Source organism: Nannospalax galili, unplaced genomic scaffold (genome assembly GCF_000622305.1).
Source record: "Nannospalax galili isolate Female #2095 unplaced genomic scaffold, S.galili_v1.0 scaffold433, whole genome shotgun sequence".
Taxonomy (NCBI): domain Eukaryota; kingdom Metazoa; phylum Chordata; class Mammalia; order Rodentia; family Spalacidae; genus Nannospalax; species Nannospalax galili.
In genome coordinates, this window is record NW_008338715.1 from 11,434,593 (window position 1) to 11,451,661 (window position 17,069).

General features: G+C 42.5%; 1 protein-coding gene across 6 annotated transcripts in view; it reads right to left on the bottom strand.

The window, feature by feature from the left end:
- Positions 1-17,069, bottom strand: part of Kit (KIT proto-oncogene, receptor tyrosine kinase) — an 85,037-nt gene that overhangs the window by 35,696 nt on the left and 32,272 nt on the right. For 4 of the 6 annotated variants that reach the window (XM_029563612.1, XM_008833320.3, XM_029563611.1 and 1 more), the window contains exons 2-5: positions 14,174-14,446; positions 10,621-10,902; positions 9,276-9,412; positions 3,878-4,049 (exon numbers count right to left, since the gene is read on the bottom strand). In XM_029563612.1, the coding sequence (XP_029419472.1) occupies positions 3,878-4,049; positions 9,276-9,412; positions 10,621-10,902; positions 14,174-14,446 (864 nt within the window). The remainder of the gene's footprint in view (positions 1-3,877; positions 4,050-9,275; positions 9,413-10,620; positions 10,903-14,173; positions 14,447-17,069) is intronic. The other 2 variants (XM_008833321.3, XM_008833319.3) reach the window with 1 other exon arrangement.

The window sequence follows — 17,069 nt, forward strand, 5'->3', positions numbered from 1 at the left end:
TAAGAGGATGAATAAAATTGTATGTATAATGAAAACTCTAAAGAGCGAAATATACCAAAATCTTTAAAATGGCTGCAAGTCATAATTTAAGTTTTCTTCTATATCATTTCCAAATATTTTAAATTAATTATAAAATTTCACATTACCATTTACTAACTTGGCAGTCATCCGACTAAGGACACACAAGATGCTGTCATTATAGTTTTTAATGCCATCTGGTTTCCTATAGGTTCAGAGTCCAAAATACAATCCAAATATCCTTTGTCCACTGGACAAATTCAAAAGGGATTTTTTTAAATGAAACTGAAAATCCATCCCCTCCAAAAAACAAAACCCCCAAAAACTAGATGGAACTGGCCCTGTTCTAATACCCCAATCATAAACAACAGTACCCCTGCCACTCTTTATGACAATTAAGGGAGTTTTGTTTTGTTTCTTGGATCCTGCTCTGTTGAGATAATCAATGTTCCTTCTCAAAGTCAAACATTCAGACAGTACACGATGTTAAACACCCATACTCCAGACAGGATTTGCACTGAAATTTGTCATTATTACCATAGGTAAAACATGTAACTGGTCCTGAGTTTTCTGTAATCTAGCTTGTTCAACAGGCCTGATGGTTGACTATGAAGACTCTTCCTCAAAAGTCTCAGGGGTTACAGGCTTGGTTGCTAGTGGATGGGCTTTTGAGAAGTGATTAGATCATGAGGGTTCTAATTTCATCAACGGATGAATCCTCTGGTAAACTGGTGAACTGCCTGGGACCTATTTGAGGGAAGTCACTATTGGTGCCCTTGAAGGGTCAGTATAGCTCAGTCTCTACTTCCTGGCTGCCATATGGTGAGCAGTTCTGTTTTGCCACATGCTCCTAAGGATGTTTCAGACTCGCCAAAATAAATGTTTCTCCCTTACGTTGTTTGTGTCAGTTTTTTTTTGTCATAGCAATGAAAGGTTAACACATTAGGGCTATGTTTTATAGTGGAACAGAGCCTTAGAACTCTACCATAGGTACTGTAGTATACATATGGAAAAAAAAAAATCAAAGAACTCTACCCAAACTGTTATGACACAAAGTTTAATTTTTTTGGTGGGTGGGGGGGCAGTATTTCTGCATTAGGAAATCCGTAGTATACTTTTTGTCTTTTTGAGACAGGGTCTCCCTGTAGCCCCACCTGACCTAGAACTCACTATGTGGACCAGACTGGCATCCATCTCTCAGAGATCTGCTTGCCTCTGCCTCCCAAGTGCTGGGGTTAAAGGCGTGTGCCACCATGCCCAGCCCATACATTAACTTTTAAAAATCAGGTTCAAACTCTATGCCTGATACTCTTCCAAAATCTGCCCTTTTTGTCTCCAACACCATGAGTGGAAAGCTATTTCTTCAGAGTGGAAATGCAGGCAGAATCAAACTAGGGTGCATGAGAAAGCTAAGCAGCAGGAACCCCAGCTCAAAACCAGGTCAGAGTTTGCTTATTATCTTTGAATTTTTATTGTATGTGTATGAGTGTCTTGTCTGGATGCATGCAAGAGCATCACATGTATAAATGCCTGCTGAGGCAAGAAGAGGGCATCAGATCCCCTGGAACTGGAGTTATAGATGATTGTTAACTGCCACGTGGGTGCTGGGAACCAAACCTGGGTCCCCTGCACAGCATTAAGTGCTCTTAATTGCTGAGCCATCTCTCTAGTCCCTAAAGATGTATTTATTTTCAAATTAAGGGGGGAAGGGGGTTGCAGCAGGGTGTGTGTGTGTGTGTGTGTGTGTGTGTGTGCGCGCGCGCGCGTGCAGGTGTCTGTGGAGGCCAGAAGATCCAATGAGGCTGGAGTACAGGTGGTTGTGAGCCACCCAACAAAGGTGCTGAGAACCAAATGTGGGTCCTCTGCAAGAGCAATGTATGTGTTTAACCACTGAGCTATCTCTCTGGTCCCCCTTTTAATGATTTATACAGACCCCTGTAACATATTGTACACAATTTTTTTTTTTTTGAGATGGGGTCTCCGGTAGCCCCAGGTGGCCTGGAACTTGCTATGTAGACCAGGCTGGCCTCGATCTCACAGAGATCCACATACCTCTGCCTCCCCAGTGCCAGGATTAAAGGAATGTGCTACCACACCCAGAACACCATACACAATTTTTAAAACAATCTTTTAAAAAAGAATGATTCCACAATCTTCCTTCCCTCCCCCAGTCCAGGCTAACCCAAACCCTACTCCCAGCCTCTTAAAAATTACTTTTGTCTTTGTCTCTCCCTGTTCTGAGTCCCACCACAGCCCACTCCTAACAAGACAAAACCAGATTCGGATTTTACAGTCACGAGGCTTTCCAGTCACACATTTATAATTCTTGGAAACTGATGAATGGATTTTAAAAATCCGATTACATACAACAATGTGCTCAAACATCCTTACTAATTGCTTTCTGGAGCTAAAGATGATATCAACATGCTCCCTGATCAACTTAGCAAATTAGTGCTTATGGCACTTAATATTTTAAAAGCATAGCCTTCTATTCAAATTAATAAATGGTTCACGATCACATTTAGGGACAGAGTAGTACACTTTGCCTGTGTCGACTCTGTAGTGAAGTGTCTTCTCGGGGTTTGGTCTGCTTAGAGACTTTCCATTAGAACCTGGGCAGAAACACCAAAATTTTATGACACTACTGTGGGTTAAATTACTGAGCTCTACTACATAAATTATTCAAGGAGAGAGATGCAAACAAATATGGCATCAGTTTATTATTGCTCACAAGGATGAATTTTATCATACTGCACATATTTAATAAAAGCCAGGAGAATGGATGCATTGAAGAAGCATGAAAATATAGTTTTATATATTAATTATACCTCAATAAAGGTACAATTTTTTTTTTTTTTAATTTGGAGGGGGCATGATGGCACATACTTCTAATCCCAGTAGAAGCAGGTGATCTATGTGAGTTTGAGGCTAGTGTGGTCTACGTAGTGAATTCTAGGCCAGCCAGGGCTACATAGTAAAACCCTATCTCAAATACAAACCCAAAACAAAAAAACTTAACAAATCAGAAAAACAGATGAAATTCAAACAATGCTAGGACAACCAAAACAAAACTATGAATGAAATAATTTTGAGATTATTTCTGTTCCCAATAAATCAAAAATAATAATTAACCCCCTGCACACTACTTCTCTTTAAGTAGATTCTTGGTAAATAAACCCTTGTGGGATTTCTAGAGTAGGGAAGACAAAGCTTAATCTACTGTGCATATTAAATATGGTGAGTTTAGGGGGTGATGACCAAGTTCTAACTGCTCTCTAGAACCAGTGCCCCACTAGCCTCCTGAAGGCAGGCCTGCTGAAGGCTTAGCCTATAATGTAAGGTGACAGAACCAAGGAGAGGTGGAAGGGAGCAGCGAGGCTGGAGAGGCCAATTCAGCCCAGACCACAAAGGAACTAAGGCAACAAGTGACAAAATAATGAAACAGACAGAGGAACCCTACCACAAAATTGAGAGAGATACTACAGGCTCCAAGCATGCTTGCTGCCTCAAGAAGAACAAAGTCTATAGTCATTTCCAAAGGAGTCACTTGGCAAGGACTCCCATGTGAGGAACAGCTCAGTGTATGCTTTGTTTGAGAGAGAGAAGAAGGTGGGAACACAAAGTGACAGATTTGACTTCAATGGCAGCTCTTCACTGTCCTTTGGGTAAATTGGTAAGATCTGTTTCTGTGTCCCACTTGCAGGAAGCTCCAGGGATAATATTCATTCATTCATTCATTCGGTGATAATAAATTCTAAGAATCGGTTCTTAGAATTCCATTTACATAAAAAGGAAACTATCTAGTAATTTCTCCTTTCACTGTTGCCAGTAATTTATACAATCCCATAGAGATATTTACCTACTACTTTCAAGGTTGTTGTGACATTTGCTGATCCAAAAGTATTATTGGCATAACACATGAACACTCCAGAATCATTAACTCTTGCTGAGCTGATAGTCAAGGTTTCCTGGCGTTCATAATCGAAGTCACCCCGATGCCAGCTATTACGTTTTACCTGAGCTTTAATCTGCTGGTTTCAGAAGGGGAGGGGAAAAAAAAAATCAAAGATTACCATATAATTTATATTCAGGATCTTTCCTAAATTAAAAATAGCAGCAATTAACTTCTCCATATTAGCATTCATTATACACTACTGAGGAGGAATAATAAGGCACGGTGACAAGCCTGTCACTGGAACTCTTCATATCACAGGATTATATTGAAAGATAGTCATTATGAATGATTGGAAAAAAACAGGCAAATTCATTCCGAGTTCTCTGCAGTATTAGATCTTAATAGTTACCATGGAAGAAATATTACAGAATACTGATATTTCATAATGAGTCAGCATACTTATGTCACATTAATATTTTCTGTCACTTTTTTTTCTTTCTTTTGAGACAGAGTCTCATATAGACCAGGCTGGCTTCTAACTCCCTAAGTTAGAGGTCAGCCAAGGATGACCTTGAACTTCTAATCCTCTGGCCTCCACCTGAGTGCTGGGATTACAGACATGTGTCACCAAGCTCCACATTGAACCCAGAGCTTCCTGCACACTAGGTCAGCACTCTACCAACTGATCTACATACATCGTCAGGCCTCTTGTTAACTTTTTCAAGCCTATATCTAACAACTGAAAGCAAACACATTGCTAATAATAACCTACTTTATTAATTTTCTTCAGAAATGAGAATCAGAAAATGTATAACCAACTTGGAGGCTCATCCCAACTGTTGTTACCCAGCAGAACTTCACAATTGCTGTTGGAATTTGAGGCTTGTCCCATAGCATTTGAATGGGGTTGGAAGGCAGTAGGGACTGTCAATCTGACCTCATGGTATCACTTATGATTTGTCTGTGACCAGACATGGAGAGAGTGCTCAAATATAAAATATCATGGGGAAGGCTTTAATGGAAATAAAGGTAGCTCTGTTGAAAAGTTTAGTCAAAATCTGTGTGCTGCAGCTTCCAAATACATGCAGTGTGCATATATTCCTATCACAACAGGAGAAAACAACAAAAGTAAACAGGCCCTTATACTGACACAGACTAAGGCCAAGGGTGAGTCTCTGGCCAGCTAGTTGCCTTCATACTGTTTGACCATTAGCCAGTGTTGTCGATGAGAATGGTCCTGGAAAGCAGGCCGACAAGACATTCAGACCCTCTAAATAACTCCAGCAAATGTATCTAAGGGACACAATAGAAAACAAAAGCTCCACAGTGCTGACAGCAGTGAAAATAACCACGTGACTACACATCCAGGTACACTGCAACAGACTTCAACTGTGTAGGAAGTAAGAGAAATACTATCATTATTTAAAAAGCATAAATTGAAGTGGGACATGGTGACTCATTATCTGTCATCCAGCATTTAGGAGGCTGAGGCAGAACTGCTACAAGTTCAAGGTCAACCTGGGCTACAATGGTGAGAACCTATCACAAAGATCAAACAAGCATAAACTGAGCATATTTTAAAACTGCAACCATGTGATAACACATATGCATGGGGGGGCAGAGAAATATGAAAATATGCAGGTTACCTGGTATTTACAAGGACTAACCACTTGTGACCACAGAGCACTTGAAATATAGTAGTTAACTCAAAATCTATGAAAAATATGCCCAGAGTTTGATTACTTAGAATGAAAAGATACAAAATACATTATTAATAAATTTTATGTTAGTTATAGGACTGAAATGATGTTTTACATCAATTTTATTTTATTTTTTGCAATATGCCTACTGGAAAATTTTCAATTACTCACAAAGCTCACATTACATTTCTATTATATATAGCACTGCTATCTGCAAACACAGGACAGTACCTTTTTTTCTAGTGGATTTTTATTTTAAGAAGTTTTTCAGCACTGGGAATCGAACCAAAGACCTTGCACATGCTAAGTAAGTGCTCTACTACAGAGCTAACACCTAGCCCCCAGTGTCTGGAATCACATTACATTAAAATAAGCACACATAAAAGTTGATGGCCCAAGGTTCAATAAAGGAAGAGACATCTGTTTTGCTATTAGCTGGCTGTGACCTCAATATACCTGGCCTTGGTCTTTGTTTCTAAAGAGTGTGAGGAAACACAGTTTTAAAGATATTTCCAATGTGGAACACTGCAGACTGGAAGCCACCCCTTCTGGGCAGTTTCTTCTAATAATGGCAGCAATCTGCCATTTCACTGCAGAGGCTCACTAGTTAGGGCGATACAACAGCAAAAGGAAGTGGCATTTTTATACTAGCCTTTCCCGGCCCATTTTTCCTCAGGCCTCTCTCCAAAAGCATAGCCACAGTGGGCAGATGAACACTTAAGTTCTAGATTAAAGTATCTTCCCTTCACTTCTTTCAAGAGTCGGTGTCCACAAAAGGGTTCTAAGCACAAGCACTGCACAGGGCAGTGCTGGACAAAACAGCTCAGTCAAAAATGATGTTTTAGCAACATGGACACTCAAAGACCAAAATTTAGAATATTGCCCAAACTCAGAACTAGAAGCAAACAAAAGAGACCGGAGAGGTAGTTTAGCAGTTAAGAGCACTGGCTGCTCTTGCAGAGGACATGGGTTCAAATCCCAGCACCCATATGGTGGCTAACAACTGTCTGTAACTCCAGTTCCAGGGGATCTGATGCTCTCTTCTGACTTCCACAGGCATTGCACGACACAGATACACTTATATACATGCAGGCAATACACACACACACGTTTTTTTAAAACACCCCCCCCCAAAAAAACCCCAAATCATCAGAGTTTGGCAGCATTAGAAAAACTAACCAAGAAAAACAAGATTCTTTTGTGCTTAACAAATAATTTCAACAACTCTTTAGATTTCATCATGAATGAAACTCCAAATGGTTGGGATCAAATATTATAGATTTTTTAAAATTATTTGATAGTGCTAACAGCATTCCAAATTATGCCAAAGGATCAATAAACGATTCCTGGGTGAACCCTGGCCAAGAGCCAAGAGGCCCATCTGCATGTCACACATCACATGCTGTCTGCACATGATCTGCTTTTCTTTAACCCTTGGAGGCACATACTGGGATTTCCCCAAAGAGCTCCCAACACTAAAGACTTATCTACCAGTGCCAGTGGATTAATTGGGTATGGCATGCAGGACTCCTGGGAAACGTGGTTCAGAACAAAACCACCTGGGGCAATCTAATTTCTCATCTCAAAAAGGCTAATTTTCAAGCTAGACACAGGCGCACACGCACGCACGCACACACACACACACACACACACACACACAGAGTCTAAACTGTTCTTTCTTCTGAAATCAAGGATTATAGAAAGCCAATTAATATGAGATTGTGTTCTGTAAGGTTAGCCAAAAGTCCATAAGATGCTATTACTTTTATTTCATTAGATGGTCTGAAAACTAACACTTGTTTCTCTGAACCACTGCTGTGAGTCTACAGCAATCCCATTCTCCAGCCTAGTGGCAGAGTTCATAAACAAAGCAAAGCATCATCGGTCAAGGTCTGAGCAAATATCGTCAGTGAGGCTACATTATGCTGATCATCATGGTTATGAGTTTAGCAAAGAATTCTTCAAATGGGCACGAAATTGGCAATGTTGAATATAGGCCAAGAGGAAAGAGGAGGAATAAAGTGTATTTTTTCTCAATGTAATGAATACACACGTGTAATTTAGAGGAACTACTGATGGCTAGTTAACCACATCACCAAGATTACCTAAAAATGAACAAAAACTTGGAATTTTCATGTGAAATATTAGCCAAAGTAAGACTTTTAAAACCTTGTTATTGCCGGGCGTGGTGGCGCACGCCTGTAGTCCCAGCACTTGGGACGCAGAGGCAGGCGGATCTCTGTGAGTTCAAGACCAGCCTGGTCTACATAGTGAATTCCAGGACAGCTCGGGCTACAGAGAGACCCTGTCTCAAAAAGACCAAAAAAAAAAAAAACTTGTTATTGAGTATTTAAGAAACAGGGAGGAGAGGGGAGAGGAGGGGAGGAGAAGGGGGGAGGGGAAGGGAGGGGGAGAGAGAGGGAGGGGGGAGAGAGGGACGAGGTCGGTCAGTCTCATTAATAGCACATACCCTGCTCTTGCAGAGGACCTGAGTTGGGTTCCCAGGACCACTTCCTGGGACTCACAACTACCTGTAACTCTAGCTCCAGGAGAATCTGGTACCTCAGTCTCTGCAGGCACCTGCACTCATGCACTCATGTGCACATACCCATAACACACTCTCTCTCTCTCTCTCTCTCTCTCTCTCTCTCTCTCTCTCACACACACACACACACACACAGAGACACAATTAAAAATAACTCTTTTTAAAAACAGAAAAAGAAAAAAAACATTCCAAATAAAAATGGTTAAATTGGCTGGAGGGTATAGCTAGCTCAGTGAGGGCCCTTGCTTGCCTAGCATGCATAATGCCCTTGGCTCAAGCCTTAGCATAGAAAGAAGACAAACACAAAGACCTGGCTAAAATTTATTTAAGAGATGCCTAACACAGTATCTGACATATAGTAAGCATTCAATACACATTTGTCAATGGAATGAGAACCTAAACACGTCCAATGTTTCAGATTTTATTAATAGCAACCAGAGCAAACAGAAAACCATTAGCAACCTAATCTCAGGTAACCTGCCCTTAAGGAGGGAATCAGATCTGCACAAAAAGAACCCAATCTCTCAAATGACCTGGCCTTTCTGGGGGGAGAGAAGAGCTTTCTGGCCCATACCTGGTACAATTACTCTGCACAAATATGAAAAGGAGAACTGACAACTTTTTTTTTTTCCTTTTTGAGACAGGGTCTCACTATGCAGCTCTGGCTAGCCCCAACCTCACTATGTAAACCAGGCTGGCCTTGAAGTCATAGAGATCCACCTGTGTTGGCTTCCCAAGTATAGAGATTAAAGGTGTGTGCCACCACATTCAGCTTGTTTACCCTTTTCCATCATTGTTTTAAGTAATCTGGTCTAAGCAATATCATAGCTTTAAGTGAAGGTTATGCAGTTACCCATTTTTTTTTTTAATTTCTCAAAGATATAGTGTAAGTAATAACAAAAGGCTGGTGGTCTCCTTTCTCAAAATATACAGACAGCATGGCAGCTATTTGTATGTGACAATACACACAGGCAAATATGCATGTGAACACACTCCCAGCCAATTCCAACAGGCCAGAGCTGGCAGCGGAGTCATCCCCAGGAATCTCTTAAAGAAAATCCATAAAGCCTCCCACACAGAGAGAATATACAGGTAATGAACGAAACAACTCACTCACCTGAGCACTTTCCTTTATCCACATCGAGCCCACAGAAGTAGACACATCTTTTATTGTACACGTTACCATAAATTTGTCTCCTTCCCTAAGAAGATAGCTTGTTTTGGACACAGAGACAAGTGGGATAGCTTTGATGGCTAGAATTAAAAGAAATATGATCCTGAAGTTATTCACTCTATTACAGCATGAATTTTACCTTGCCTTTCAAAAAAGATTTATTTTTACTTTTCTATATGTGTATCTATGTGACTGTATGCCTCTAAAGTGCCTGCAGAGGCCAGAAGAGGTTGTCAGATCCCTGGGAGCTGGAGTTACAGGTAGCTGTGACCTGCTCGGTGTGACTGCTGGGAATTGAATTTGGATCCCCTGGAAGAGCAGCATTTGTTCTTAACTCTGAGCCAGCTCTCCAACAACTCCGAGCTTGCCTTTCTTGACTGTGCAGAGCTTGCATTGTCTCTTTTAATAAAATGCAAAGTACAATACTAACCTATCAGTACTGTTTGCATATCTGAGGACACCAGTAATTAAATCATGCATCCTTCAAGTAAATTCATTAACAATGAGTGAAAAGGACAGGAAATGTCTGCTAGGATCATAAATGCTTCTGAGAGACGTTTTCAAAACAGGTGGAAGAGCTTTACCTAGGACACCCTTGATGGTTTCACAAGGCTCTGACCTACAACCAGCAATATTCCCTGGGCCAGATAGGCATCTTCCTCATACACTGTACAAGTAACTCCTTGTTGGCTTCTGAAAACCCCAGGTTTTAAGTAACTGAATTTTCCTTCATTTCAATGAGCACATTTTATCAAAAGCCTGAGTAAAAACTGTTACTATTTGAACACCAAGTGATGTTGAATTAGATAACCTCACATATAAAGCCTAGATTATTTTTCAGCTACTGAAAGAGTCCACAGAAATGCCACATTAATAACAAATCATACAGGTGGTTGACACTTTCCTTTCCGGATGTTAAATGGCTTGAGAATACATTAGAATCAATCAGTTGAAGCAAAAGAAAGCCAATTTGCATGTCCACAGCAAATTAAAGAATGACTTCCTTGTAGTCTCATAGACTTACATGGTGTAATTAAAGCTTCCCACTGGGTGGCAAAAATGCCACTTTGGGGTGCCCTAAACCAGCATGTTTAATGACTACTCCAATCTATGGGAGTAGACACCTCACCTTAGCAGGCAACAGTCACAGACCTGTCATTCTGGAGGAATTCACAAATGCTGACATTACTAAGACGCTGGTGATGGTCCAAGCTAAGGTGGGCAGTGAGAAGAGAAGCTGACCCCATGAACACGGTCTCCACAGCCCGCCAGACACAAGGGGCCGTACCTGCCCTCACTTTCAGGACGAATCTGTCAGACAGTACCCACTCCTTGTCCCGCTGGGCAGCACATCGGACACAGAGTCGGTGGTAGGCGCGCTTCACGTTTCTGATTGTGATGCCAGCCTTGGGATCTGGGACAAACATCAGGTCCTCAGGGAGAGATTTCCCATCACATTCCTTGAGGGAATAGTTGTCAACCTCTGGGTCCGTCAGAGGACAGCGGACCAGCGTGTCGTTGTCTTCTTTCCCGTACAGGGGAAGGCCGACAAGAAAAAGCACAGCCGGATCTAGGAAGCAGATCAGAAATCAGGATGAATGGTGGTCATGGCACAGAAAACATGTTTTTTTAATTTTTTGGGGGGGGAGGGGTCTTTTTGAGACAGGGTCTCCCTGAAGCCCCAGCTGTCCTGGAACTCACTATGTAGACCAGGCTAGCCTTGAACTCCGCCTCTGCCTCCCGAGTGCTGGGACTAAAGGCATGCGCCACCACGCCTGGCTTTTTTTTTTAAATTAAGAAAAAGTTTATTGTTTTTATTTTATGTGTATGAGTGTATTGCCTCCATGTAAGTTATGTGCACCCGTGTCGTGCAATGAGGCGGAGGTCAGAAGAGGGTTTTGGATTCCCCTGGAACTGGAGTTGAGGACGGTTTGTAGCCGCTATGTGGGTGCTGCAAATTGAACTCGGGTCCTCTGCAAGAGCAGTCAGTGCTCTTAACTGCTGAGCTATCTCTCCAGCTTTTTGTGACAACAATCCTTGGTGGCTCGAATGACTTTTCTGGGCAAGCAAAAGCAAAATTTATTCAAATAACACTAACAAATGAGAGTTAGCATTTACTAAACATTTTTGTATGTCAGGCACATTACATGCTTTTATTTAATCTTCAAATTATTTCTGAGTGATCAGTACACGCTGGGTAGCCCTTATCTAAGTAAAATACTTGCACCACAAGTGCTTCAGACTTCATAGTTCTCTGGAGTTTGGAATACATGCACAGCCTTTGCCAGCTGAGCATCCCAAATCAAAAACCCGTTGTTGCTCTGGCACTCACAAAGCTTCAGGCTTCTGGATCATTCTAGATTTTGGATATCTGGATTTGGGGTGGTTCAATGTGTAACCATTATTACCACTTTGCAGATGAAGGAACTAGGCCCTGAGCAAACAGCAACTCCCCTCAAGGGACATGTCTGGAAACTGCTGTCAGGACACCAACCCAGGTCTGACTGATACCAAAATTTGAACTCTTACAACCCTGACACTATCTGATGACAACAGTTTCTTTGTCTGCTATCTATAATTACCCCAAAGCCTATCAGCCAAAAATAAGCTGGTGTGGTGGGACAGAGGATGATATCCTTCCTCACACCTTTGTGAGGGCCTCTCTAGATCTGCCAGACCCCATACTGTTCAGCTTCTGGAGAATATAGAAAACCCTCAGCAATCCACTCCAAACAGCATGCGGGTCTCATTCTATCCATATTCCCCTCAAAGATATGTACATAGAACTTCCAGAAAGCATATAATCACAAATGCATAAAGATGCTGAGTGTTGGGACGGCCATGGCCAATCTTACTATGTGAACCAGGATATCTGTGAGGGGAAGGGGACAAGAGGAATCACTGTGTCAGGACATCAAGCACAGAAAGGGAATGGCTCTGGCTAATGAGGACTTCACATAAGTAAAGACAAGATGGTCCATCTTGCAGACGCAATAGACTGGTGCTCTGTACATAATAACACAGACAAGAAGGGGGCCGAACAGATGACACTCAGATTCTATTTTGGTGGGGGAGGGTATGGGTGCACATGTACACATGTGTGTACATGTGGAGGCCAGAGGTTAACCTTTAGTGTTTTTCCTGGGGAGCCATCTTGTTTTGTGAGACAGCTCTCTTACTGGGACCTGGGGCTCACTGAATAGGCTAGGCGGGCTGGCCAGGAACTCCAGGGATTTTCCTATCTCTGCCTCCTCAGTGCTGGGATTACAGGTGCACACAACACACTGGCTTTTTACATGGGTACTGAGACTCTAACTCAGGACCCATGCTTGTACAGCGAGCATTTTACTCACTAAGCTATCTCCCTAGGCCCCTGAAATTCTGTTTTCAAACTGTCCTTTCTGTTGTCACAGAAATACATTTGTTTTATTATTTAGTTTTGAAAAACATTTTACAACGTTATGATCAAGTTATGACCGTAAGCCACGGCTGGTTATTTTCCCTCCTAAGTTTTCTCAGATGCCAGAGTATAGCACCCCCAGTGAGGCGCTTTGCTCTTCACAGTAACAAGGGTTTGGTTAAGGGCCCAAACATCTTAAATCAGCCAGAGTTAAGGATGGCTCTGAGTTCTGGAAGATGGCTGTCCTCATGAGGAAAGTGTGTAAGTTCTGAGTGTTCTGCTAAGTCATCGGCTTCCTGAGGTATGCAGGTGTCTACTCACCCTATTAATGAGCAGAATGATACTTCATTACCACCTGGAAATTCCAGAACACCTTCCCAAATGTCACCAATAGCCCAGGGGCTGGCTCAACAATTAAGGAGCTGAACACCGAAGCTAAGCTGTGGCTTATCAGTGAGCATGTCTCCTCGGCTGCCCACTTCGGAAAAGACAACTGATAAACCAGGCAGAGGCATGGTCAATTTCATGGCACTCTTCAGAGTCAACTTTATTAACCCCTGATTGAGTATGCTAGGATTTGTATGATTGTGCCTCTCTAACAGTTCCCTGAGGAAGACAGAGCTGGTCATCCTATCACCCCACAGTCAGAGGCTCTGGGCAGCACACTTCCCATGCATGAGAAATACATCCACGAGTCACTCCCCAAACCCTAAGTATTTTATAAACGATAGGCCCAGTCCGAATATAGCCTGGGCTAGAACCAGGACATTCATGTCCCTTTCTGTAATATGTCTCTTAAATTATCATTAGCTTTGTTTTAACATCAACCTAAGGATACAGCCCTGCCTGGCCCTTGACAAGATAGTAAAAACACAAACAGACCCAATGATGAATTCATCTAGGAAATAAGATACAGAAATCCAACTGTCATATCTCCTTGTCTTTTGTTTCTAAGAGGTTATAACTGTTAAAAGCATCAATGTCCCAAGAACCTATGCCTGATGAGGGATGTTTAGCTGTCTGAGTTGTTTTTCTGGAATTTACTTCCTTAAGAATGGGCCTAATTTTTTGAAGTTCTGGTTTGCTTAGGCCTTTAGAGGCCTTTGGTTCCCTGAAGTATTTTTACTAAGTGGGAATCTTTAGTATCTCAAGGCATTAAAATGCAGTTTTCCCAAGGGGCCTCTCGGGGTCGACTCCAAGCACCAGGACAAATGGGCTAAACATGCAGTAATCCAGTTAGGGAGACTATCACAGTCTTGCAGACCTCCAGCTGGGGTCACACTCAAAGCCACCATGAATCAAAAGATGCGGGAATCCAACAAAGAAACATTTAAGTTAGGTCTCCTAGAACCTGCCTGGGGCTCAGTCACCTACATGTCATCTGAAATTAAGAAGAGGAGACTGATCACCACCTAGCACCAGAGAGCCAAGCTAAGCTTACCTCTAACAAAGACGTAAATGGAACTTTGGAGGCCGCCGCTGTTGGTGCATGTGTATTTGCCTGTGTGAGCAGCTTCAGCCTTTCCTCGAATCCATTCATTGTGCTTACTGCTCTCACTCACATGACCCAGGGTCTCGAAAGTCCACTTATCGAAGGCAGGATCCTCACATATCAGCCTGATTGTGTCGCCTGTGCCGACTATTAACTCCGACTGTGCTGGCTGGATGGATGGTGGAGACGGCTCTCCTGGACTCACAGATGGCTGCGAAGAGCCTGCCAAGAAAAACAAGGGCTGTGTTGAGTGTGAGCTGCCTTGGCGAAATAAAGCATTTCTGCTAATACTGCCTTCAATCTTCTGTGTACGCCTACAGCAAAAATAGCCCTGCTATTTATGGCTGGAAAGGGAATTCTGTCTGAAGTCTAAGTTCATCTATAAAGTTATTTTCTGCAACCTTCAATTAGTCCTATGGGTCACACTTGGTGTCCAAGCCAGGCCAAGCTTGGATGCCATGGCCTTCTGTAGGTTAAACATACAAAGGAGTCAAGTTTCTACTGATGATGGTCTCTCCTCACAGTGATACTATGCTATTTGGCTTAGAAGCCACAGCTGCAAATCTCACACCATGGAAACCAGAAGCAAAAGTGATCAGACAGCCACTCTTTTGGCATGACAGTGTAGACAGTGGTAAGGTACCCTCCTCAGCTCAAGTAAATAATCCCCAACAACACTCATAAAAGCAACCCTAAGTAAGCTCAGTGGTTCAGACACAGACAGACACACAGACACACTGATTGGAAGAGGACTGTTTGGGAAGAAGTTGTCGGGAGTGATGGGAGGATGAACAAAATACATTATGTATGTGTGTATATGAATTGTGGGAAAAAATATATTAAAGCTGGGTGTGGTGGCACACACCTGGAATCCCAGCACTCAAAAGGCAAAGGCAGGCAGATGGATATCTATGAAATCAAGGCCAGCCTGATCTACATAGTGAGTTCCAGGCAAGCTGGAATTCAAAGACAAAATTATTTTTAATTAGATTTAAAAAAATGTACATGACCAGGACATCCCTTTGCTTTTGCTCAAACTTTGGAATTAAGTTATTTCTACATAACACTCCTTACATGGTAATGTTCATGAAAATATTTACATATCTCCAAATGGCAAGGCGAAAAATGCTAATCTCATTTTTTGGGATTAGATCATGAGATAGTTTATACTCTATGTTGAATTTCAACCTGATAAACCTAATTTCCAGATTTCCTGGGGGAAGTCAAGGTCGGTGTGACACATGGTCTTCAAGTACACTTCAGAGTTTAAAGAACTCTGCTCCAGGAGCCATGATTAAAGCAATTTTACACAAACTTGACCACCTGAGGTTGATCCCCAGAATTCACAGTGGATGGAGAGAACCAACTCCCAAAAGTTGTCCTGACCTTTGAGTACACCCAGAAGCACATACTCAATACAATAATAATAAATGAAAATTTTAAAAAGAACTCTGCTCAAGTACCAAAATAAATGAATGCTTCAGAAAAAGAGGTGGACTGGACCTTGACCATAACAGAAAACGTGGAGGAGAGGTCGGTGTGGGGAAGGGCTGTCAGTGAAGCTGATGTGGGAGACCTTTTGAACTATAAAGAAACTAGCCAGGCTGAAAAACAGGGCTCACTGTGAAGACTATGAGAGGTAAGACTGAGGATCATGGGAACAGTTCACCAGGAGTCCCTGCACCTGGGTGTTAAGTACTCCGGATGCAAGATGGAGACTCGTTAGGTTCTGCAGTGAAACACAACAACCAAAGTGACATGCCAGAAACATTAACCTAAGGAAAAGAGCAAAAATGCTGTTTCACAGGCCAAAGTGATGCGAATCTATTGTAAAAAGTCGAGAGCATATTAATGTGACAAGTTATAATGAAATAGAAGACTGACACATAGATGACAGGGAGGGGCAGGAGGAAAGCCGTCTGGGTAGGGTAGGCTGGGGCAGTATCATTTATGAGGGGTTCTCCATTACTTCTGCAGGGTAGAAGGGGCTGTGGTTCTTGTGCAGCCCCTTCCACATACATCCCACGCTGAAGATGGATTGACCTGGGGGTCCTGAGGAACAAAGGATGAGGAAGGGTAGAGGCAGAAATAAAGAACATGGGCAGAAGGAAGCGAAGCTGCACAGGACATTCACAAGCTCGGGATGGCGAAGGAGTGGGAGAAACAGCCAGAAAGGGATGAAGACAGGAGAGCAGAGACCTGCCCATACCTGCTACCTGTGAGGGAGTGGCTCTGAGGTTGCCCGCTGGCACCATGAAAATCAGATGGTTATGGGACAGGAGTGACTTCAGACAGTTCATTCAGATGGTTCATACAAACCAATCCATTTTTCAATGGTTCCATCAGCCAAGAGCGGGTAGGAAAGAGTCACGGAGAGATTTTTTTTTTTTTTTAAAGAAAAAAATCATCAAGAAAGGAAGAAGAAACTAAAGCAAGGGGGAGGCAGGGCAAGACCACACATCAGAAAGTGCCAGAGAGAAGGTAGGGTTGAAGGCAGACACCATACATGGTGAGTCACAGAGGGGGTAGGGGAGTGGGAACTCATCTGCTCCAGGGCCAGTGGCTTCAAGTGCAGAGCACTCCTTTCGGTGGAGACAGCTAAAAAAGTAAACCTACAAGCAGACAAGGGAAGGAACCCATGAGAGCTACTCACACATCCAAACAGAAAAGAGAGGCCGAGGACAGGTCACAGTGAAGACGCAATAGAAAGAATCCAACTGTCCCCTGAAGGTGTATGAATGTCTCAATTCCTGCTTATGTCCAGACAGACATCTCACTTGTGAGCACAACTCTGGCCCCATTATGTCAAGCAAAGAGACACCAGGGAGCAAGACTCCATCCCTGC